This window comes from Malaclemys terrapin, chromosome 3 (genome assembly GCF_027887155.1).
Source record: "Malaclemys terrapin pileata isolate rMalTer1 chromosome 3, rMalTer1.hap1, whole genome shotgun sequence".
Classification (NCBI taxonomy): domain Eukaryota; kingdom Metazoa; phylum Chordata; order Testudines; family Emydidae; genus Malaclemys; species Malaclemys terrapin.
The window spans coordinates 60,306,566-60,332,778 of NC_071507.1; the positions used below are offsets into that span (position 1 = coordinate 60,306,566).

Here is a 26,213-nt window from a genome sequence, read left to right on the forward strand (position 1 = left end):
CATTACCAGCAGACCTCCCGCAGGTGTGCCGCCAAAAACCGCCTGACTGCCGTGCTTGGGGTGGCAAAATACATAGAGCCGCCCCTGTTGCTCACCATCCAATGGCTCAAAGGGAAATGCATGGGGATCGCTTACTAACATTCAGAGTGCAGTTTTGCTACATCTACATTGTCTAGCACTGTGCAATGAACCATGAAAGTATGGATCAAGTTCTCTCATGGTTAGACAGAAAAGTGTTATGTTTAATATTCAAATTTACGATTCACTGTCCAGTGTTGCTTTTAAAACTTGTATCTGGAGTAAAATAAAGCTTCATTTTGTAATGTTTTGTATTGCAATCTGTTTTCTTCTAATCTCCCTGAAACCAGATATGAATAGCAGGAAGCAGAAATAATGAGAAAACAACTGCATGTTTTTCTTTTTAATAACATCTTCCACTAATTTTATTATTTAAAACAATCTTTACTTTGCTTTTAAGTATCGTTATGCAAACTCTCAAATGTTACAGTTACTGAGATACTTGACCTTAAAAACATCACCAGTGAAATAAAAATTTCCATTACCAGTACAATAACTTCTTTAGACTGAGGGAGAAAGGAATCATTCTTAGAACTGGCATTTAAATTATTCATATTGAAAAATTTAATATAATGGACAAAGGGCAAAATATTAAACCATTAGAAAAAAGGCAGCTTAGGATATTGATAACTGGTTACATGTGCCATAGTCTATAAAGTTTCTGTCATAGTCTGAAGGACAGGGTTTACTTGATGTCACACAGGAGCGCCACTCCTCTCAGTATCCAGTGATCTGGAGATACGACTGTCCTTAAATAGATCACAGTGATGTAGGTCAGATCCGTCCGCCTGGGTTTCTTGTAAATAGGACAAACATAGAGTTTGGGATCCTTGGGACCAATTGTGTTAACAGCAAATATGTGCACCACAGGGAGTATTGTGAAGAGAATCTTTGGTGTAGGTTCAGTGAGTTTACTATTACGTCTGTCCCAGCCTGCGCCATCCAAGTACAGTCCGTAAATATAAACCCCTTCCTGTGTGAAGAGGGAGCAGATATGTTATGCATATATGGTATCTGGTTTAACTTATAATATGAATAATTAATTTAAGCCTCTCAAAATAAGCCTGTGTATTATAGTTAGAAGGATCTGCAATAAGAAAAAAATTGAATTTATAATTTAACATTAAATAATTTGAAAAATCTTCAGAGAATAATGTGATTGAAATGAGTGGAGATTAGTTAGTTGAGTAAGTGAGTTCACCAAATAGAAGATACTACCTAATATTCATTCTGAAGTACTTTACATAAATGGTAAAAATATATGCCATAATTAGTCCATGGCTGAAGAATGGCTACATTTTGATAGGTGCATCTTTATCCCACTTTTTAGCAAATAGCACAGATATTTTCTATTTCAGTTCAACACAGAACCCAAAAGATAGTATAGCTTAGTGTGAATATCTGAATAGTTCTTTAATACCTTATTTTCATAAGTTGCAAAGGAGAAAGTAAGAATCCTCACATTTTCTGTAATTTGTATTTAACTTCTAAAATGGGTAAAAACTGTGAGGCGAATACAGTGTCAACTTTTCTTCTAGCAATTTGAAATGCCTTAATTATGAAAAAATATATATTAAATACAGAATTTAATATAAAAATATCTTCATATGTCATACATACAGCAGGGGGTGTTGTGATTTCTTCTTTAGATTGCTTTAAAACTTCATTATGTATTGTAACTGTATCTAACGCCCAGCCTTTATGTGCTCGAGTTGCTTCTTGTCTCATTGCTGTCAGGAATCCTGAAAAGTCAAGCCACAGGATTTAGTGTAACTCACTTGAGCAAAAGAACTAACAAAAAGGTAGTGGACACTCCCGAGGCTACTGGACTGGACCCAAATGTGGGGTCTCATCTGCTCTTGGTTTGCTGGGGGTAGGCAGAATTTAGGAACTGGCTCTGGGCCTTTAGGCACACACTTCAGGTACAGGCACTATGTTTGACACCCCTCTTGACAGTGACGCTCTACCTAGGTCCTGAAACTAGTGCCAACTCTCTCAAGCCTCCGCAGTAGCTGTTGCATGTTCGCAGAGTTCCACCAAAGCTATGGACCCTTTGGTTTACTATTTCCCTCTTTGGGGGCTATTGGACAGCATATGCAAATAACATACAGATTCTACAAAGGAATTTCTAAACATGCACAATTTACTCTTAGACAGCACAAGAGCTATACAGATCTATTGAAAAACAACCCGGATTCCTAGAGGTGTTGATAAATGACAAACAGTTAAGAGCAATCATGGGTCATTAACTTGATGGATCTCCTATTCAAATGACAGCATCTTTGGACAGCTTGGATTCTTTAAATCCTTGGCACCTCAGGATGAAAGGAAATGAACAACGAGCCCGATTTCCTTGTGGATTTTGTTACGCTTGATGTAAGTCTTTAGTGCTTTTTTGATATTTAGGGTGCACCACTGCTTTTTGGCTGGGTACTGTTTCCATGGGCAGAATAAAGGAAGTCATAGGGTCAAACGGATGGGTGGTTACAACTTTCAACACCAGTGGTAGGTCCCACTTAGGGAATATCAGTCTGACTAATGGTCTGGCCAGTCTGATTGCTCTGAGAAATCTGGATACCTGAGGATTCTACCAAGAAGCAAAGACCTACACTACTTAGGGCTAATACCTGGTGTGCTACCGTTCTGGACTGAAGGCCTTTATCTGCACCTTCCCGAAGAAAGTCCAGAGTGGCCAGAATTCCAGGATCCCTTGGATCAGTGTTGTTCTCTTGGCATAGGTTTTTAGCATGGAAATTCCCCTGGATGAGAGGAAAATCCTGATCACTTTGGAAGATAGGCCAAGTGCAACTAACACTTTTCTTTCAATAGCCAGACAATCTGAGATTGAATGGAGGAATGGGCCTTGGAAAAAACGTGTCTGGTATCATCATCTAACTGTGGTTCCAGCTTGAATTTTATTGGATAAGAGAACCAGGGTCTCCTTGGCCAGTACAAAGCTAGCACTATCACCCTTGCTTTTTCTCACCTTATATTGGATCATCTTCCCTAGGAGAGGGAAGGGCAGGAAGGCATATAGCAAGCCTTGCAGCCATCTGTGTAACGGAGCATTTGTCCCCATGGGGTTTGTTTCCCAGGTGAAGACTTCTAGCCATTTTGCATTCTTTCAATTGTCAAAGAAGGTTGACAGGGGAGACTGAACATCTGTGAGATCAAAGTAAACACTTCCTGGTTTAGGCATTATGCCAAGTAGTTGACTTTGCATCTGCTGAGCCAGTCTGCCTTTTGTTTCTGCTCTCTCTTTATGTGTCTTGCCTTTAGGGAAGGGAGAGTCTTGTTTACCCATTCCATTGTCTCCATGGTTTCTGCATGTAGAGCTATGCTCTTTGTTCCCCCTTGATTGTTTATATATCCAACCATGGACATGTCTGGTTGGACCAAGATGGGATTGCCCTGTAGGTAGTCAGGAATCTTAGCAGAGCTAGTTTGACAGCTGTGAGCTCCAAGAACTTGATGCTGCAGTTCCCTTCCTGGAGCTCCAGATATTCAACGTTGTTCTTGGTCCCTGAAGTTCTCCCCATTCTTTCAGACTTGTGTACATTGTGACAACCTGCAGACCTGGAACGCATATGGGACATTCTGTGGAACTGTCCGTCATCTTAGGAGATCCAACATCTGGTTGGGAACCAGCACCAGGTGTTGCATGCATTCCAGGGAATGGTCCCTGTGATGGGCTATATAAACCCTACACTGGAATAGAAAGAGTAAAGGAGCAGTTTTGGGCCCATGTGGCTCCACCCCGCCACACTTGCCGAGTTGCTCCAGTTGGAGGAGGAGCTTAAAAGACAGCCAGATAGCTCAGAAGGGGGCAGACAGGATAGGAACTACCTTGGGAGTTCCTGAGAAAGGGCCCAGCTGAAGCCCTGGCTGCAGGAGAGAAGTCTACAGGCAACAGCTACCCCAGCCCCTAGGGGAGAACCAGCCTTTCCCTAAGCCCTAGGGAACCCTTCACTCTGTTGTCTGGTGGATCATTTGCGAGGCTTTCTGACCACAACCTGGACCGGGTGGGTAAGTGGTAGGAAGTGACCAAAGGAGGCAGTTCTGAAGCACTCCTGAGTGTTTGATATTGCTGCCTCTCATAGGGCTCCTGGGTTGGAGCCCAGTTGGAAGGGATGGCCTGGGCTCCCCTACCAATTCACCTCCTGCAAAGGGGGCACAAATCTCTACCCCCTGAACTAAGGGGAATAGAGACATTGTAAGCTCTGAGACAAGGGTGTGCCGCCCCTAGAGCCCTGTATGTAGGCTGAAGGCTGTTTTGTGGGGGATGTTGGACTTACATATTTTGTTGGACTGTTATCCCCCCGCTACCAGAAGAGGGCAGACTCAACTGGTGACCTGGCCAGAGGGCTGAGTTACTGTCTACTGGAAAGGAGACCACCACTGTGTCAGGGCCACCATCCACAGAGGACTCTAGAGATGGAGGAGAATCATGATCCAGCCACCTAATCATGATTTGGTACCACCAGCAAGTGCAGCTCCTCACAGTCCCACACCCTCCAAAGAAAGGCCGGGAGACACATGACATGTGACAAGTAACAGAGGGTCCTGTGGCACCTTTAAGACTAACAGAAGTATTGGGAGTATAAGCTTTCATGGGTAAGAACCTCACTTCTTCAGATGCAAGACATGTCTTAAAGGTGCCACAGGACCCTCTGTTACTTTTTACAGATTCAGACTAACACCTGAGGCTACCCCTCTGATACATGATATGTGACCTTACCCATGGGGAGACTCATATGCACGAGACCGGAAGGACTAATGTCTAAAGATATTGAGCTATGGTTGGCTTCATTCACTTGTCCAGCATTGATATTAGATCCTGGATCTTCTGGAATCTGTCTAGTGATGGGTAGATCTTTGTCACCAAAGTGTCCGTCTCCAGTCCCAGGTGAATTATGTTTGTCAAGCGAATCAGGGAGCTTTTCCTTGTGTTACTGCAAAGCCATGCACATGGAGAGATCCAAAATATGGGTTGTGGCAGTGTGTGCCTTACTGTGACTACTACCAGCCACCTAAGACTCTGGGTGGAGAGGGGAGATCAGAAGATTTATCTAGGTTTCCTTGAAAGCTTCTGCTTCAGATTCCCCCCTCTCCCGCCCAGCCAGGGTACTTAGTCCCTTCTTGGATACCCTGGGTGTTGATAGCAACCAATGGACTGCTGTGATGGCTTTGACAGTGAGAGAGTTGAAGCTTCTCTGTAGTCTCAGCTATTAATTTATCTAATGTATCCATCAATAGCTCTCAGCTCTAAGTCTGGATGCACTATCACGGGTGTAACATGACATCCTTGTAGCTACCAAGTTAGAATCCATTGCTCATCACAAATCATATCAAGGCTCTGACCAAGAAAGGACCTGCAACATCTCACTCCAAGCAAGGATCATACCCTTAGAAGATGAGCTGCTTGTTTACCATTAAGAAGGCTTTCCTATTAAATATATGAAAATACTCTCCGTCTAAACAGGTACGGCTGTGGCTTTGAAATTGCTGTGCAGTGTATCATCATTGTTATGGTCTATGGGCTCTTTTGGAAGGAAGTCCCCTTCTGAAGGTGTGAATATGTCTTTCACTGGTGGAACTACTGCTGCACGAACCTTAGGCTCACAACATTTATGGAATTTCTTTTTTTTATATAAACATTTTACTCAGGTTAATCAGTTTAATCAGGTGTCCTCATCTGGATCTTAAGATGCCCCCAAAGGAAGTATCAACAGGAAAACATGTATCTAATAAAGCTTCAAGAGGAAGATATTTTCTAATATTAATGAGTTTTTTGAAAGCCACCGACTGACATCCTGTTCTGGAAAAGTCCTGTAGTTGGTTGGGTTTTTTTAAATTCATGTGTGGTACTTCTTCTCCTAGCCCTTCATCCTGGCATGGGGTACACACACCTCAACTGTGAAAATAGCTGGTTAGCTGTACCCAGGAGCCTGAAAGGCTTCCTGCCTGCTCTCCCAGGCAGGCCAGCACCCAAGTAAGTGGTATAGGAGCAACCTGGTACCACTTGGAGCTTTACTCAGTAAATCAGGATTATATTGAACACAGGAAGGGATTTTTCTCTTACCCCTCTGTAATCCCAAAATGGTGCAGCTTTTTGGAGAGTGAATCCTCATGTGCCTCTGTTCTTGTCACAGCTACTTGAAGTGCTAAAGGTTTTAATGTGGAGCGGGAAGGGACAGACCCTTTCCTGCCTTTCCCTGGCAGAGCAAGAGTTTGTGGCTGATGTTTTGAAGTCACAATTCCCATTCTGCTGCTGCCTCAAATCTGAGCCCCTTTCCTTGGGCTGAAAGCCAGATAGGCACAAATTCCATTAGGCTGCAGCCTGAGGCATGACTGCCCAAGAGATAGACTTCTCTGCATGCCCATACATGCTGCAGGGTGAGGGATGGGTAGTGAGTTTGGTACAGAGCACTAAGAGATTCTGTGGAGGAGAAAAGCCCCAGCAAACAGTCCCCCGGGGGAGAAGGCAAAAGAGAAGGGTGTCTAATCCCAATTTCCACCCCCACTTGTTTATTAACAATAGTAATCCCTACCTTGCGAAGGGCATATTGGCTTTTACCTTTTGGGACCTGGGGAATCTCTGGGTTTTACAGAATGTATGCCAGAGTATCATGAAAATCCCCCGATACACAGTGCGAGGAAGGGGAGCTTTGTAGGAGCCTTGCTTCTCTCCCCAGGGATTGTAGGACTCACTTTAGGACTTGTGGTGGGGACTGGTAGCACAGAAAAGGACTTATCTTTATGGTCATTTGTTGCTCAAGGACTTACCCCATGAATGGACTTATGAAGTCCTACTCATCCGCAGAGCCGCTCCCTGTTGTGCTCTATGTCTCCTGGTCAGGTTTTTCTGTTGTTGAGTTGCGTCTTTTTGGGTGGAAAGGGACCCAACATGCCTACCTGACTCAGAGCCCTATGCCCTAGCAGAGATAGGGTCAGCAGGCTAGATGTAGGATGGGCATTTTTTACTTTCTACCAAGCCTCAAAAAGCTACCTCATATACAGAAAAAAGAAGAACAGGAGTACTTGTGGCACCTTAGAGACTAACAAATTTATTAGAGCATAAGCTTTCGTGGACTACAGCCCACTTCTTCGGATGCTGTAGTCCACGAAAGCTTATGCTCTAATAAATTTGTTAGTCTCTAAGGTGCCACAAGTACTCCTGTTCTTCTTTTTGCGGATACAGACTAACACGGCTGTTACTCTGAAACTTCTCATATACAGAGCACCTTTTGGATTTTGCCCAGTGCTTGCATGGCTGCTCTGCCTGTTTGAAAGGGGGCAGATAATCTCAGCTAGGAGGTGCTGCAGTGGAGGCTCTGGATAGCTGTGACCAGCATGCTGCTCAGAATCCAGTATTTGCTCTACCATCCCTGAAAGGGGGCAGAGAAGGCCGGAGGCTTCGGACTCTTCAGATCCCAGCCCAGGAGGAGGCTGGGAGGCTTGAAAATAAATACAAACACTTTAACTGCCTGAAAAATGGTTAAAACTAAAAAATCTAAAACAAAAGGATAGGAGTGAAGCAAATCACCACTTGACTGCTGCCCTGGATGCAGAAGATCTGTCAGCAAGCAGGAGGAGAGAGTATGGCTAGCACAAGCTGTGCAGTAGCTTTGAACTACCTCCAGAAACGGCAGACAGGAGGAGAATAGTTCATATGTATCAGAATTGTGGGAGATGTTGGGCAGCAGAAAAGGCTACAAGAGTTGGATATGTCCTGGAGAAAGGGGAGTAAAAAACTATATCAAAATTATTGCCCTGAGTTCCTGAGAGGATGGCAGTGTTGTCAAAGGTTACTAAAAATGGAAGAACAGGGGAAGGTTTGGGAGGAAAGATGAAGAGCTGAGTTTTAGCCATGTTTGGTTTATACTGCCAGCGAGACAACTACATGGAGATGTCATACAGGCAGGCTGAAATGCAGCCAGAATAAAGGAAGAAAAGGTCAACAGTATAGAAAAACAGATTTGTGAATCACTGGCTTAGAGACAGCAGTCAAACCTGTGAGAATGGATAAGATTACCTAGACAGAAGAAAAGGTTACTCACCTTGTGCAATAACTGTGGTTCTTTGAGATGTGTGTCCCTATAGGTGCTCCACTCCAGATGTATTCGCACCCCCTGTGCCTCAGATTGGAGATTTTAGGGAGCAGTATCCATTTGGCCTGCACATGTGCTCTCCCAGTCTCATGCCCTTCATCAAGGCTAGATAGCGCTGTGCAGGCAATCCACCCTGAGTTCCTTCTCTATCACAGATCTCATTGGTAATAACTCTGAAGCAGACGGGAGGAGGGCAGGTAGTGGAGCATGCCTAGGAACACACAATCTGCAAAACCACAGTTACTGCACAAGGTGAGTAACCTTTTCTTCTTCGAGTAGTGTCCCTATGGGTGCTCTCCACTCTAGGGGACTGCAGCAGGGCCCCTAATAGAGAGGTGGGGCTTCAGAATCAAGTCTAGGATTGAGGATAAAACAGTGGAGCCAAATATAGCATCGGAAGCTGAGTTGTGAGTGACTGCATAATGTTCAGCAAATGTATGAGCAGAAGTCCAAGTCACTGTTCTGCATATTTCTGTGACTGGAACGTCCTTGAAAAAGGCTATGAAAGTGGAGAGAGATCTCGTGGAGTGAGTTCAAACTCTAGAGGGAGGTTGAAGGTTGTGAGTGTGATAGCAATGGGTAATGCAGTTTTTGTTTAGAGATTGAGGATCCCTTCGATCTGTCCGCAATGGAGAGAAATAGTCTGGGAGATTTCCTGAAGGGTTTACTCATATCCAAATAGAAGGCTAATGCTCTCCTGACATAGAGTGTGTGTAAAATCACCTCCCTTTTTTCCTGGTGTGGTTTCAGAAAAAAAAAGTCTGAAAGGTGGATAAGCTGATTTATATGGAAGTCTGAAGATATTTTTGGTAGGAACTTGGGGTGCAGTCATAATGTAACCTCGTTTTTGCCATTAGAGCGCCTATCTCTCCCACTCTCTGAGCAGATGTAATGGCCACTAGGAATGCAGTTTTTGTTGAGAGGTGTAGAAGAGAGCAGGTGGCCAGGAGTTCAGAGGGAGGCCTCATAAAACACCTCAGGACAAGGTTGAGGTCCCATGCCAGAGTAGGGCACCAGATCTGTGGGAAGAGGTTACTCATATCCTTGAGAAACCTTCTTGTTGTAGGAGGACCAAAACAGAATAACCATCTATCTTATGATGGAAGGTGGTGATAGCTGTGAGAGGCACTTTTATGGAGTTTAGCAATAATCCTGACCCTTTTAGTTCTAGGATGTAATCTAACACAAGCGGTAATGGAGAGGATGTAGGAGTAATGTGTCTTGAGTCACACCAGAGTTGGGATCTCTTCCACTTTTGAATATACATGTGATAAGTAGTTAGTTTCCTGCTATGTAGCAGCACCATCTTTACATCCTCAGAGCAGATCATTTCCTAGCTTTGGAACTATCGAGGAGCCACACCTTGAGTCGGAGAACCTGCAGCTGGGGTGCTGGATCCAGCCAGCATCCTGAGAGAGGAGATGAGGAACAGGCTGGAGAGTGATTGGTAGGTAAGACACCAGTTGAGCCAAGGTATGGAAACCATGTTTGTCTTGAACATGTGGGAGCTATAGGTATAACCCTGGCTCTTTCTTTTCTTGTCTTGAGCAGGACTTTGGATATTAGAGGAATTGGTGGAAAGACATAGAAGAGACCTGTGTTCCAATGTAGGAAAAAGGCATCTCAAAGAGAGTGATGTCCCAGGCTGGCCCTGAAGCAGAACTGGGAGCACTTCTTGTTTCTGGCTGCAGCAAATAAGTCTACTTTTGAGACTCCCCAACATAGAAATATGCTGTGAAGAATGGAAGGGTCTATTTTCCATTCATGATCCTGGGAAAGTTCCTGCTGAAAGTGTCTACTGTAGTGTTCTCTATGTCCAGGAGGTAAGCTGCTGAGATGTTGCTGTGGTAGCAGATGCACCAATTCCAGAGTTTCACTGCCTCAGCACAAAGGGAAGATGATCTTACTCCTCCCTAGTGGTTTATGTAAAACATACGAAATGTTGTTTGCCATAATCTTTATATGTTGCCCCTGATCAGTGGTAGGAAATGTGTACAGGCATTCCTGACTGCTCTGAGTTCCAGTAAATTGATATGTAGTGTGGATTCAAGTGGGGACCCTTTGCCTTAGATAGCCTGGGTGTCCAGGTGAGCTCCCCATCCCAATAGGGATGTATCTGTTGTCAATATTAACATTGGGGTTGGCTGAGTTAAGGGAACACCTGCAAAGACATTGTGAGGGTCTTTCTGCCAGTCGAGGGAGGTTTTGACTGACAAGAGCATCACTAAAAGTTTAAGCTGTGTGTGCTTGTTCGTACACTGTTCTGAGCCATCCCTGAAGGTAGCGCATGTGGAGTCTTATGTGATTTATTACAAAGGTGCTCATTGCCACGTGTCCCACGTGTCCCCAAGATCTGAGGGCTGGTCTGACCTGTTGAGATTAAGTTGGCTAAGGTACTGAACCTGTGTGATGGAAGGAAAGCTTTGGCCTCTACTGTATCTGGGTAGGCCTCTATGAATGAATGGAGTTAATGTGGACTTTTGGATGTTTAATTGTAGTCCCAGTTGGAGGAAAAGGTCCATAGATTTTTGTGTGGCCCTCAAATCATCATCAAAGGAGCATGCTTTGAGCAGGCAATCGCCTAGATATAGGAATATTGTAATTACTTGTTTGTGAACGTGTTCCATTACTACAGAACACTCTGAGAACACTCTGGGTGCAGATGATGGACAGAATGGGAGCACCTTGTATTGAAAGTGGTCTTGTCTCAGAGTGCTTCTTAGAAACCTTCTGTGGGATGGGTGGATTGTGATATCAAAGTAAGCATCTTGTAAGTCGAGGGCCAAGAACTAGTTCCCCTGGCCTAGAGATGGGATTATTGCTGCCAAAGTAACCATTGTAAAGTAAAGCATTGTATCTTTACAAATCTGTTGAGTGATCTTAGACCCAGAATGGTCCTCCAACCGCTGATCTTTTTCGGTATCAAGAAGTAATTGAAATAGAAGCCCTTCCCTCTCTGTTGAGTGGATATTGGTTCTATAGCACCTAGGTTCAGAAGACAGTTTGTTTCCTGATGTAAAAGGGTCCCTGAAGAGGGACGGGAAGAGGGGTGGGCAGGAGGGAAAGAGATAGGTAAAGTGGATCGAATATCCTGTGGAGATGATGATCTCCAGTACCCACTTGTCTGTGGTTATTTGTTACTCTTTTTCGTCAAAACTGGGAAGGCAGTTAACAAAGGGGTGGAGATGTTTGTGTTGTTGCAGCAAATAAAAGTGCGTGTGGGAACTCAGGGCTCACCCAACACACCAAAATTGGTGTTTAGATGCAGATGGCTGTGATGTGGGGCAGCTGGTATACGCTTTTGTAATCACTGTCTTTTCTGTTGGGGTTCATAATGCCGTGTAAATTCCCAGTGAATGCAAAATGGCTCTGGAATTTTTTTAGTGTAGGGAGGGATTCATCTGTCTTTTCTGCAAAGAATTTGGATGCTTCAAAAGGAAGGTCCTTCACAGTGAACTGGACCTCCCTTGGAAAGCCAGAAAGGTAAAGCCAGGAAGCCCCTGCATCACCGCTGCTGTTGAGATGGAGCGGGCAGCTGTATCAGTGACATCTAGTGAGGCTTGCAACAATGTCCTCGCAAGAAGCTGACCAATAGAGGACAGGATATCAAGATGTATGAAGTGGTTGAAGGTGCCAATAGCCACTGAGAAGTCAAGAAAAAATGTGTCCCTGGTGGAATATTTACATAGTAGGTTTTCATTACTACGGTTTACGTAATATTGCAAATGTATGTGACACTTTACAAATCAGAGAGTATATTAATAAAATATATTACCTGACACAAAGAGTTTACATTGTAAGACTGGTAGCATAGAATGAAAGAGAGAGGGTTCCACCTCCTACCTATAATGAACCAATCTGATCTTGGTTAAAACAAGCCAACAAATAACATCTCTCTACAATGTACAAAACTGGTTCCCACAATGTGCTCATATCTGTTTTTGCTACTGTGCAGTTTCTAAATCACCTGTTGCAGCAGAATGCAACTCTCCAGTACTTGCAACTTGCAGTTTAAAATTAGATGAAAGGTTACAATTCATAAGGAAACCAGGAAATAAAAATATATTTCCTTTAGAAACTATGTTATTAATTTTTGCTACATTAGGTCCATGACCCAGACTCCTGAATTGACGAAAACAACTACTTCTCATTATTTCATCATTTTCATCTACTACATTCAATGACATATATAGTGAAATGCATCAAATTGTGATTAAACATAATACACTGTACTATAAATATTAGCAAAATCCTGCCAGTTCCTACCTTGTGGATTAAAGAATCCAGTCATCCAAAACACATTTGGTCTCCCTTCAAATATCCAGGTATGGAACTGAGTATTTCTTTCCAGGAGTTCAGTAAACCAGAATCCAAGCGTTGAAGAATCCCAAGATACCCTTTTCCACAGTTGAGGAATTCGAGCATCATACATATTATCAAGTGCATCTCTCAAATTCTGAAAAAGTGAAAATAATAATATATGAATTAACTGAAACAGCTGAAATGTGTTAGTTATAAAGTGAGTACTTTTTTATGATAAAGATGCATATACTCACCTCACTCATAATAATGGTTCCTTCTATGGCTAACTTAAGATCATTCAGACTGTTTCGGAGTATTGTAATAACCTTTTGCATTCGGTCAATTTCTTGACGAAGAAAAATATTCATAGAATTAAGGTGTCCCATCTTTATCAAACGGGCTTTCACCTAAAATACAGGAAATGTAGAGAAAACAAGTCAATTAAATTTTGAAGTTTTGCAAGTATTGTCTATATGGTAGTTTAATGCTTTTTTAGTACTGAGAAAAATAAATGATAGGCCTGTGATTTGGGATTGTGGAAACACAACCCAGTGGGATTTTTAGAGGGATGAAGGGGGATTCAAGGGAAGTCAGTAAATATTCTTATTGAATCCATCTTTTTCTAAGAGATTCTGACAAGAAATAATCAAGGATCTTGTAACAGCTCCTTAGATGGCTGAGTTTGCATCAGGATATGGTTTCTTAGATCTGCAAAGCAGGAAGTTAGGCAAAAAGGCTCTGGTGAAGTTTGAGGAAGGGGAATATTTGTGACAGTGAAAGTAAGCAGTGATAGTGAAGCACATGGGTTCATACAATCCAACCACTGAAACCATGACTGAAGAGAAGGTTACTCACCTTGTGCAGTAACTGAGGTTCTTTGAGGTGGTTACCTCTGTGGGTGCTCCACTTTAGCTGGCTTGATGCCTTGCGCTTGTAATTGGAGATTTGTGGTAACAGTGCCACGCTGGATATAACCTGGGGTTTGGACTGAGTCATGACTAGCCAGTCATCCACATAAGGGTAGATCTGCACTCCTAGTCTCCTGAGGAATGCCAATACCACGACCATACGTTTTGTGAACACCCGAATAGCTGCAGACAAGCCGAACGGAAGCACCATGAACTGGTAATGTCAGTGTTTCACTATGAATATGCCCTTGGTATATTGATACTTGAAAGTATGCATCTTTTAAATCATGGGTGGCATATCAGTCTCCAGGATCCGGAGAGGGAATAATGGATGCCAGGGTGACCATGCGAAACTTTATCTTTTTGAGATAGTTGTTGTGCCAACGCAGGTCTAAAATAGATCTGAGACATCCCTTGGCTTTCGGGATTAGGAAATAATGGGAGTAGAAACCTTTCCCTCTTAATGCTGTGGAAACTCCTCTGTGGCTCCTACCTGAAGGAGAGACTGAACCTCCTGGACCTGAAATTCTTCGTGTGAGGTGTCCCTGAAGAGGGACTGGGAAGAAGAGTGGGAAGGAGGGGTAAAAATAAACTGGAGGGTGTATCCTACTTCTACAATGCTTAACATCCAACAGTCTGTGATGATATGGGACCAAGCACTGAGGAAATGGGAAAGGTGGTTTCCAAACAAAAGAAGAATGGGGTTTGGCATCCTTGAGTGTCCCATCAAAATGCCTGCTTGGAACAAACTGGATGTCTAGGAGGGGCAGGCATTGATGCAGAAGTAGAAGCAGGAGGTGGTCTGTGCCTATAACCTCTATTCTTTTTCTGCAGGTCCTTTTGTACAGCTGGAGCAGAATACTGAAGGGGTTGCTGAGCCCTGAATTGCTTCCTGGAAGGGGACGGGGTGTGCAACCCAAGGGACTTTAATATTGCCCTCATGGCCTTTATCCCATGGAGCTTAGCATCAGTCTGCTCTGAAAGGAGCTAGGATCCCTCCAAATGATGGTCCTGACCAGTCTGTTGGACCTTCGCCAGGAGCCTGGAGGACTGTAACTAGGAGCTCCTACACATGGCCACTGTGAAAGCCATAAACCTGGCTGCTGAGCCAACCACACACACAGAAGCTTGTAGTGAGGCCCTTACCACTGATTTTCCCTAATCCACTAGTGAGGAGAACTCCTGCCTAGCATCCTCTTGGGGCATGTTTTTAAATTTTAGCATGGAGTTCAATACGTTAAAGTCATACCTGCCCAAAAGTGCATGCTGGTTTGCACTCCTGAGCTGCAACCCCACAACAGAACAAACTTTCCTATCAAACACATCTAACTTTTTTTAATCTTTTGATTTTAGGGTTGTGCCCAGATGCCCCAGGCTTTTTCTCTCTCATTGGCAGCAGACACTACCAGGGAGAAAGGAGTAAAGGGATGAGAGTAAAGGAACTCATAACTTTGGGCAGGTGCATAATACTTGTGCTCAGCCCTTTTTGAAGTGGGGGAAAGGGTTGCAGGGGTCTGCCATAGACCCTTAACTGGGACCATAATGGCCTCATTGAAAGGCAGGGCCACTTTTGAAGGACCTGCAGTAGCTAAAATATCAACCAGGCAATGAGAGGATTCTTTTACTTCCTCCACCTGTAAGTATAGACTTAAGGAAACTCTCTAACAATTCCTGGTGCACCTTATAGTCAACTGGGGGAGGCGACATGTCCCTCCCTCCCCCGAGACTGCTTCTTTAAGGGAAGAGGAAGAGGAGGCCAGCATTGCCTGTGGATGCTCTTCTTTCATTTCTTGATCTGCAGGGTCCTGTTGAGCTGGCTCTTGATGTCCAGTACTTGGCCTGGTACCAGAGTCAGGAACAGATGCTACCCGGTGGGTAGGTGCACACACCATTCCGATGCCACTGAATAGGAGTGCCTGGAATAGGATCTGGAAATGGGCTCAAAGCCCCCTGAATTCCAAAAGGCCACTGGCTAGGTATAGGCCCCCAGTGACCTCCTGGCCAACCGCTTGATGGTACTCCTGTGACCAGATCCATGAAAGGGTGGAAACTTCTGGAGGAGGGGTAGTGAGCGTGGCTCTGAGGACAGGGAATGTAGGACCTGACCTCTGACTTGGAAGACAATGATTCTCTTTCCACTGGCCCTGGAGGCATTATTCCAGACAGTGCCGGTGACTGAGGGAAATCTGCAGGGAAAGCAGGCATCACAGGTTTTCCCTTTGGTGGTACCAAAGGACGAGCTGTCAGGAGTATGTGAGGCTGACATGGTACTGAGTGCTGTAGTGATTCTGGTGGTTCTTCTGTGTGCACTGGAACCAATAGCATCAACTCTTGTACAGGCACCAACAGGGTCAGGAGGTTCCTGGCAGCCTCAAACGTCTCTAGCATGGTTGGTACTGAGACAGTGTCAGTATGGTGTGATGCCACAGAGGTGGAAGGAGCTCCCTCTGGTTACAGACTCAACAGAACGTCCCTAGGCACTGAAGTCAATGATGCCATCTTCGGTGGTACCAAAGCAGAGGAGTGCTTTACCACCGCAGTCTACTTCTATCCCTGTGCCAGGGATCTCCTCTTTTTGTCAGTCTGCTTTTTATGCCTCTTATTAGGCACTGGGGATGGTGAGCAGTGTTGGGACTCAGGCACTTGGTGCTGAATCTGACCAACCTGGCTCAAATGGAGGGGTCAAGGCCACCTCCATGAGTAGAAACTTTAACCTGGCTTCACGGTTTTCTTTGTGTGAGGTTTAAAGTCCCTGCAAGGTTTGGCAACACTCCCACAGTATGAGTTTCCTTGAGGCACTTCAAGCAACTTGAGTGCAGGTCACTCATGGACATAGCACTAATGCGGGGCTTAAGGCCTGATAACTGAGGCATCCCTTGGCACCAGGAACCAGCTGAAATCCTCAGATGGGGTAAAAACCTAACTAATTAACTAAACAAATACTAAACTATTTACAATAAAATACAGGAGAACACAGTCCACTGAAAGTACTTGCAAAAGCAAGAACAGCAGTTCCAGTGACCGTCACGGGTAGTATGAAGGAACTGAGATGCTTCGGGATTGGTTGGGCCCTTTACACTAGCATCAGCAGCACACAGCAGAAGAGGCACTCAAACCACTCAGACAGGTACCACTGAGAGAAAAATTTCCAGCAACTATGTGCAGGGCATGCACACGCCCAAGAGTGGAATGCACGTGTGCAATCACTTGAAGAAGAAATTAAAAAACCCAGACTAGTTTACCTCATGGGGTACATAATCAGGAGGCAGTTTGTCCAGCATATCTTCAGCTAATCGGTATACAATGGCTTCACGAGTTTCTCCTGCTCCACCTCCACTTTCCTTAGGTTGAATATTGGTAATGGTGTCAAGAACATTGGCTGCGGTGTTACTCTGATATCTGAGAGGAATATTAAATCATTAGGAATATTTCATAAATTACATAGTTTCTTTACAGCTAAACTGTATGCTTTGTAGAATCATGGAAGTCAGAAAATGGAAAACACCTATTTGGTTATCAACTAGATTGTGAACTCCTCAGGGTAGAGATTGTTTCCCAGTGCTGAGCATGCAGTAGGATAAAGGACCTTTGTGTGACCTCCTTAGAGTTCTACTCCAGGAATAGGAGGAAGAGCAGGTTCCACAGGGATATTATTCCATTCTGTTAACAAGAGGGTAAGGAGAGAGCAAAGCCTTGAATCTTCTCCCCCAATGTGCTGGCTTTTGGGGGAGGAGAAAGGAGAGAAATCTGTATTTGTCAAGGAGCTGTAACAAGTTATTTTCCATGAAGAAGAAGAGAAGGATTTGTGGCCAAGAATTACTGTCCTTGGGCTGCTTCTTGGGAGTGAGGGTGGGCAGAGCTATGCATACTGTCCCGATTACACAAGGATAGATGTAAAGGCCCTTATTAAATAGTAAATTCATTCTTTCATAAGGCAGTACAGGATTGATGGTAAAAATTTCTGGATTTACAGCACTGGAGATTTAAATCCCCTATCTACAGAATAAATACAGCCTGGGCAGTGCTAGGGTAAGATTATGCTCTAAGTCAATATAAAGAAGTGAATAAATATATGCTATACTTGACCCCAAAAGAAGGTAGTCAGTGCCAGCCCTACAACACCAGTACAGTCACACAAGTACTTTTGTTATACTGCTACATAGTCATAAGGATGTACAAGAGAGAGTCTGAATAAAACCAGTTTATTACCAAGAGATGTCGATCCTGGTGTTGCAGGGCTGGCGTTGCCTATCCTCCAAGTCAAGTACAGCAAGAACTTGTATACTGACTCAGAGCATAACTTTACATGTCAGTTTTGCCTATCCACCTTCAGATTACACCCATCTCCATCCACTACTTTGTTTCATATATAGTTATATAAGAAATGAAACTAAAGATTGTGCTGGAAGATGGATGCATGTGAGCTCTCAAACAGGGACAGCTCCAGGTTTTTTGCCCCCCCCCCAGCAAAAAAAAAAAGCCAGAGTGCTGCCACTGAAGACAAAAAAAAAAGCCAGAGTGCCGCCCCAAAAAACTGGAATGCCACCCCTTGAAAAGTGCCACCCCAAGCACATGCTTGGAACACTGGTGCCTAGAGCCAGTCCTGCTCTCAAAGCAGTTAAGCTTTAAAAATGATAACATTGGAGCAAACAGCTATAGCAGTTCAGCATAAACAGTTTGTGAATGAAATTAAAAAGACTATAAATCAGAAAAATGAGGAGAAATTACTTGTTATTCTGCTTTTCTGAAGATATCTTCTGACAGAAATATTTACTTTTGTGTCTTAGATTCTTAGTGCAAGGTTTTAAAGAATTCTGACTCCTAAGAGTGGTGGTACAAGGTTAGCGTATGAGTCGGGATGTCATATGTAATTCCTAACAGGTTATAAATACCACTATCCCAAAATTGCAGTCAGTTCCTTTATGTGCAGTTCCTTTATATGATGTCAATTCAAAAAATATTTTAAAAATAATACATTGCAAATATAAAAATATGTCCCCTCCCCAAATCAAAACAAAAGGAGAGGTTACTCACATTGTGCAGTAACTGGAATTCTTAGAGACGTGTTCCCCACGGGTTCTGCACTTCAGGTGTGTATGTGTTCCCATGCGCCATTGATCGACAGCTCCATGTGCCTTTAATCAGAGATTTTTTGTAATAGTGCCTGTTTGGCCTGTGCATGTGCCTTAAACATCCTCATGCACTGTACTGAGGCTAGATAGGGCTGCACAGGTGAACCAACCTCAGTTCCTTCTCTACTGCAAAGTCCTGCAGAGGAAACTTTGAAGCAGAGGGGAAGGAAGTCCAGTAGTAGAGCATCCACAGGGAAACACATCTCATAGAACTCCAGTTACTGTACAATCTTTCTTTCATTAAATAAGGTATGCATGCTCCACTTTAGATGACTCCCAAGTAGTATCCCCACAGGGGGGAGGAAGCTGAAAGGCAGAGTCTAATACTGATGACAGAACTCCATTGCCAACTGCCGCATCTGATCTAAAGACATGAACCAAAGCATAATGCTTGGAAAAAATATGTACTGGAATCCAGGTTGCAGCTCTGCAAATTTCAGCAACTGGGGCATCTTGAGTAATGCCATAAAAGTAGATTGAGACCAACAAGATAACACTCTAGAAGGAGGTTGAATGTTGACAGAGTCATAACATGAAATAATATACCCGGAGGTCCACCTCAAGAGTCTTTGGGTGGAGACTGTGGATACTTTGGATCTGTTCACAACTGAAACAGTCTGAGATACTTTTGGAACAGTTTGGTTCTATACAGATAATGCCTTTCTAATATCCAAGGTATGGAGGGCATTTTCCTGCCTAGTCTCATGTGGTTTCAGGAAAAAACTGAGAGATGACAGTCTAGTTAACATGAAATTCAGAAGACACTTTAGGTAGAAACTTAGGATGTGGTTGTAATGTGACCTTTTCTTTGAAGAACTTTGTAAAACGGGGGATCTGTCATTAAAGCCCCAGTTCTCTGATCTGCCAGGCAGAAGTGATGGCTACCAAGAAAGCTGTTTTCCTGGATAGGTGCAGCAACAAACACGTAGCTAATGGTTCGACAGGATGTTTCTTCAGGCAATTAAGGACAAGTTTTAAGTCCCATATTGGAGTAGTCTTTCTAATCTGTGGAAAAAGATTCATCAGCCCTCAGCCCCCATCCCAAGAGGGATGAATCTGATGTTATAATGATGATAGGAGGAGCCTGAACAAAAGGGACTCCCACACAAACCTTGGAGAGGTCCTTCCACCAACTGAGTGACTCCAGAACCCAACAAGTATACCTGCTTGTCCAGATGGTGTTTGTTCTGTACAAAACCTGTCCTTTGCCATCCCTGGAAGCACTGACAGTATAACTCGCATGTTGGGTTATGAAGGTACAAGCTGTCATATGACCTAATAGTTGAAGACAAATTCTTGCCAAGGTTTGAAAACTTATCTGATTCTTTTCAATGAGATTTTTTTTTAAGGACATGAACCTGTCCGTAGGTAGGTAAACCCTGGTTGTCACGGCATCCAGAGAAGCTCCTGTGAAATTTATCTGCTATACTGGTGTCAAAGTGGACTTTATGACATCGAGTTGGAGGCCTAAACTGTGGAACAGAGACCATGTCATTTGTACTGCCAACAGGACCTCTTGGTAAGACTCATCCCTGAAAAACCAATCATAGAGATAAAGGAAGACAATCATTAGTTGACACAGGTAGGCAGCAATAACCACCATGATCTTTAAGAATATCTTTGGTGCAGAGCAGAGACCAAAGCAAAGCACACGGTACTTGAAGTGATCATGGTCAATTGTAAAATGAAGATGCCTCTTGTGAAAGGGATGAATTGTGACATGAAAATACACGACCTGAAGGTCAAGAGTCATAAACCAATCCCTGGAATCTAGGGAGGGAATTATAGCTGCAAGGGTCATCATCCTGAATTTCTGCTGTTTCATGCAGTTGTTTAGATGTCTGAGTTCTAATATTGGTCTCCATCCCCATTATTTTTGAGGACTAGAAAGTACTTGGAATAGAAACCCTGACCCCTCTGCTGAACTGGAACTGATTCTATGACCCCTAAGAGTGGAAGAAAGCAACTGATTGTGTGAAGGGTCCCTGAAAAAGGGACGTAGGGGGGAGGGGGAAGAATGGCAATGACAAGGATGGAATAACCAGATGTTATGACCTCCAAAAACTATTTGTCAGATGTTATTCTCTCTCCTGGGGGTTGGAAATGGGAAAGATAGTATCCACAGGAAGGAAGGAGGGTGGATAGTGCAGCAGTAGATTCCTGTGGAGTGGATAGTTCAGGCTCTCCACCAAGCCATCAAAACTAGTGGTCCTAACAGGCTCTAGTAAAACCTAATTCACCGGGAGCACCACACGTGCTGAGCTGAAGTACTGTATCTAAAATGTCCAGGAGCTTATGATGAGAGCCCTAGATCTCTTCTAGAGGGATTTGAAATGTATCCATGATACATTTCATCAGCTCCTGAAATTGTCTAAAGTCATCTGCTATGGAAGGTGTTGGTGGAACTACAGCCTCACCTGGAAATACTTGTGTGAGGTGTTACCTCCTTGTCAGCCCTTGCCTCCTGCTTCTCAAAGATCTCCTCCACTGGCTCTTGTTGGCAAATTGGGAGTGAGGGCTCAGAGGAATGGGTCTGCCTATGCACCCTGTGAGAGTGACTTGGCCCTCTTAGGAATTTTTGGTGGTGCATAGCCCAGGGGACCCAATAAGGCCCCTGGGGTGGCCCATAAGGCAAAGGAGGAGGCATCCACTGTTGGTCACCCCAGGTAGGTGGGAGACAAGGTCATCTGTCCTCTATTCCCTCAGAATAAGTAGGAGAATGCTGTCTTGCCTAACAGACAGGAGAACCCTGAACTGAGATCTATAAATCAGAAGATTCATTGTCAACAAATTCTGGGTGTAGGTGGGTGATAACTGTTCACCCTGAATGGTTGACATCAGGGTAGAAGGTTGTTTCAATGAAAAATGCAGTCAGTGACCGAGAAGATCTTGATGCGGAAAGATAGAAGCAGTATATAACGGAAATTATGGCTGATCTGACACAACAAGATCCTTTGAATATCTAAACTCCTGCAGTACCAATTCATGTCCCGTGGAAGTTGGTGAGGAATAGATCTTATACTTGGCCAGTAGATGGGTGTCTCCCAAACCCTGGCAACACCGAGAGTGTCTGTCACTAACCAGGATAGCCTCCTGGTAGGAAAGGACTATATTGTTGTTGTACAGTTGCAGCAATGGAGATATCCCTAGGACATGCAGTATTAGTGACAGCCTTGCCTCTGATTGAGTGAGCCTTAAACTGGCCATTCCTATTTCATGCTGACCAGATCATAACAATGGGAGATACAGTATGACATCTATTTTGACATCTCCCATTGTTTCTTATACACCGATTTGCTGGGCACTGCTGGGATTGCCCAGCAAATCGGTATCATAAGAAACAAAAAATTGGGTGGACTTTCTAAAGACTTTAAACTGCCCCAAAGAGAGCCCCAAGGACCTTTTTATTATGGAAAAGGGTATGCTGGCATAGAACGAAAGCAGGCCAAGTGATAAACTCATTAAGACGGAACTTGAACTTCACCTTGAAGAAAAATCTCAGATTGGTCCACAGCATGACCTTATCCATCTTTATATATTAAATTTTACAAAGTAAGTCACTAGAGCCTGATGCTCACTCACTCTGCTAGTTGGAGTCTCTTTAAGAAATAGATGCACCAAGAGGAGGATAAAAATCAATGCTGGAGAGAAGTGAAAGGTTCCAGAACAGAACTATATGCAACTTAGGTCTCTCTAGGAATCCCTCTAGCAGCGTCAGAGTCAATGCTCATTTTCTGAGTGAGTTCTCTTTAACTCCCCCATTACAACTCCAAAGTAGTTCTCCCCAGGACTTATTTCAGCTCTGGATTGGAGTAAATCAAAACTCATCTTGGTGGACCATTCATCCAGTTGTAGGGGGTCTGAATGCATTGGAGCAGGAATGGAAGAGGAAGATAGCTGCTTTTCTTCCAGCTCCTTTCCTTCTGTAGATGTACCTGGATCAGTGGACTCTAAGGTGGTGTGCCATTCTCCCAGGATTCCTGTGATATTGGTACTATGATATACTATGGTGATAGGTCCATATAAAAATCGCAATAGGGCATATTTGTGCCTTCAGTGACTGCACAAAATGGCTAAGAATCTGCACCTTAAATTTGAGGATAAAGAAATGTGCAAAAACAATGCCCTGAACAAAAATTCTAGACAATAGTGGGTTCATACAACTATATCACATTTGAATACCAGGTGTTTAACACTTCTTAAAAATGCAAATGAAACATTTGATCAGTTTATAACAGTCCTATAAACAATGAGTAAAAAAATCTTGCAAATGACATAATTCATGACAGAATTATAGGAACTGCAGGGAAAAAATGATGATTCATTATATCTTGTTAGAGATCATACAATATTAGTTGAAGAAAATAAAAACCAAGCTATTGCATATATTGTTTGTGAATCAAAAACTGAGTGGGTACTAAGTGATGCCAAAAAGCCACTTTTAAATAATGGAATTGCGGAGATATATAAGAGAGATGGCAACAAAGGTTACTGTTACATCAAAAAGCATATTGTAAAGAAAGTAAAAACAATGAGGAGTACTTGTTGCACCTTAGAGATTAACAAATTTATTTAGGCATAAGCTTTCGTGGGCTAAAACCCACTTGATCAGAAGCATGGAATGGAAAATACAGTAGACAGGTATAAATACACAGTACATGAAAAGATGGGAGTTGCCTTACCAAGTGGGGGGTCAGTGCTAACGAGACAATTCAATTAAGGTGGAAGAGGGTATTCTCAACAGTAGAATACCAAAGGAGGAACAATCACTTTTGTAGTGGTAATGAGGCCAATGTAATCAGGGTGGCCCATTTCAAACAGTTGACAAGAAGGTGTGAGTAACAGTGGGGGAAATTAGAACGCCGCTAGCCGTCACCTTCAGCCCCCAACTAAAACCTCTCCAGCACATCATCAAGAATCTACAACCTATCATGAAGGAAGATCCCTCACTCTCACAGACTTTGGGAGACAGGCCAGTCCCCGCTTACAGGCAGCCCCCCAACCTAAAGCAAATACTCACCGGCAACTACACACTGCACACCAAAAACTAACCCAGGAACCTATCCCTGCAACAAACCCCGTTGCCAACTCCGTCCTCATATCCATTCAAGGAACATCTTCATAGGACCTAACCACATCAGCCACACCATCAAGGGCTCATTCACCTGCACATCTACCAATGTGATATATACCATCATGTGCCAGCAATGCCCCTCTGCCATGTACATTGGCCAAACTGGACAGTCTCTATGCAAAAGAATAAATGGACACAAATCAGATATCAAGAATTATAACATTCAAAAACCAGTCGGAGAACACTTCAATCTCCCTGAACACTCAATAACAGACTTAAAAGTGGTAATTCTTCAACAAAATGAATTCAAAAACAGACTCCAATGAGAAACTGCAGAACTGGAATTAATTTGCAAACTGGACACCATCAAATTAGGCCTGAATAAAGACTGGGAGTGGATGGGTCACTTCAAAAACTAATTTCCCCCTACTGTTACTCACACCTTCTTGTCAACTGTTACAAAAGTGATTTTTTCCTCCCTTGGTATTCTACTGTTGAGAATAGCCCACTTCCACCTTAATTGAATTGTCTCGTTAGCATTGGCCCCCCCACTTGGTAAGGTAACTCCCATCTTTTCATGTATTATGTATTTATACCTGCCTACTGTATTTTCCATTCCATGCATCTGATGAAGTGGGTTTTAGCCCAAGAAAGCTTATGCCCAAATAAATTTGTTAGTCTCTAAGATGCCACAAGTACTCCTCGTTGTTTTTGCTAATACAGACTAACACGGCTACCACTGTAAAACCTGTAAAGAAAGTGTCACCCAAAGAATTATTTGATAAAAATGTGTATAGGAGCAAAAAAAGGTGTATGAATTGGAAGCATGGAGCAGAATGCAAACATTACCAACTTTTTATTGTTGAATTGCATGGTATCTGTCACTGTAAGTGAATGCACATATTAATATAAACATGAATAATTTTACAATACACAAGTTGGCTAATGTTAGCAGAATTCTAAAAAGACTTCTATGGCTTTCCTTCCATTGTTTTTGAAAGTAAGTGATTGCTTTAAAAAAATAAGTAAAATTGTTATCAGAGATACACCGTAAAGCTGCTAGACTACTCTCAGTCTACATGTACATTACCACAGGTTAATATTTTGAAAAAGATGTTTTTAAATTGAAAACTGTGGCTTTCAAAGAGTCCATAAAAGCTTCCTCAAGCAGTGGACTCCACACAGATCCAAGATTTTCCCTGCAAAATGTATGCTTTTACTCAAATATATTTGATAGGGCTCTGTTTTCAAAAATTGAAAGAAAAAATCCTCAGCGTCATAATGTTTGAGAACCACTTACGTGATGTCAGCATTTGGGTGAAGACCAAAGACTTCTGGGCTATCCATGGCAGGGAGGGTCTGAATGTACTCCTGATACTGATCCAGAGTTTTGCATACTGGGATTTTATATCCAGTGTAGAAACAAAATGTGCTCTCAAACATCTTTTCACTGAACCACACCTGTGCAAAATAAAGAAAAGACACACTTAGAAAAATCAAAACTTTGGATAACTTTGCCATTTCACCCAGGGATTTCACCCTTTCATTTATTTTTTTCAGTCTTCTTGGGAAGTTAGAATTCTAGTTGGGCTAAAAACAGTCATTTTACTCTAAAACAAAAATAAGGCTGTGTCATTACAATGATTCCTTCAAAACTTGAGTTCAAGTTGTGAAAACTAATTTTCTTTATTAAAAAGTGTGCATACTCCTATTTTAAGAGGGCTATTCCAGGAGGAGAACCTCATGGGCTAAGAAGGATAATTTGTATACTTTACCCACAAGGCAAGGTTTTTACAAGTAGAGTGTTGAGGAGATAAAAACCCACCAGAAATAAGAGTTCTGACACTCTAGATGATTGTCTTCATATAATATAATTGCAATATTGACTTAAATATTCACTTCATGAAATCTAACTGCAAAATCACAATATTTTTAACAATCACATTATATATCTTAGTAAAAATGAATATTGATACAGTTGTCAGATTTTCTTTATAATGACAAAGAACTGTATTTTCAAGCTCTCTTACCCTTGCAAAACAATTAAGAAGACGCTTATCATAATCATCAGTGACCCGCCCTCCATATTGTACTTCTCCAATCATGTATCGTACTGTGCTCCATGATATACCCTAGATACAAATAAAATAAAATAGTGTAGTTACAATCAATATCCACCTATGGCAGTGGTGTCCAACCAGTAGGTTGGGGGACCCCTGTAGTCTCTGAGGCTCTAAATTGTGACCCTCAAGGATGTCTGTGTTTAGAAGACAAAGTTTGGTCACAGATTTCAAATATATTCCCTGAATCATGTCCTATAATTTTTAAACTCAAGTATTAGAATTGGTCCTGTCATGACATGGAGGCTTTGCCTCCCCAAAAATCTCCCACCACCTCCTTTGCAGTCCCAAAAACAGATTTGATGTGGTTTGGAAGGCCTTTGAACAGCTGCAGTCTCTTCCTCGTTTCTCAGCCACTCTCTCACTGGCCACCTGATGCATTGCAGAATATGGCTATTCCATTACCTACTTCTGTGCACTAGGCCTTGGGAGCCTAAGGAGAACAAGATAGAAGTTTGACTTTGTCAGAACCTAAGGGAATGTTCAGC

At 42.9% G+C, this 26,213-nt stretch overlaps 1 protein-coding gene across 1 annotated transcript in view; it reads right to left on the reverse strand.

Annotated features, from left to right (window-relative positions):
• Positions 1 to 763: 763 nt before the first annotated feature.
• Positions 764 to 26,213, reverse strand: part of DNAH8 (dynein axonemal heavy chain 8) — a 581,193-nt gene continuing 555,743 nt past the window's right edge. Inside the window, exons 88-94 of the mRNA XM_054024546.1 lie at positions 25,636 to 25,737; positions 24,906 to 25,066; positions 16,642 to 16,798; positions 12,746 to 12,898; positions 12,456 to 12,645; positions 1,699 to 1,820; positions 764 to 1,051 (exon numbers count right to left, since the gene is read on the reverse strand). Coding sequence (XP_053880521.1) covers positions 764 to 1,051; positions 1,699 to 1,820; positions 12,456 to 12,645; positions 12,746 to 12,898; positions 16,642 to 16,798; positions 24,906 to 25,066; positions 25,636 to 25,737 — 1,173 coding nt within the window. The remainder of the gene's footprint in view (positions 1,052 to 1,698; positions 1,821 to 12,455; positions 12,646 to 12,745; positions 12,899 to 16,641; positions 16,799 to 24,905; positions 25,067 to 25,635; positions 25,738 to 26,213) is intronic.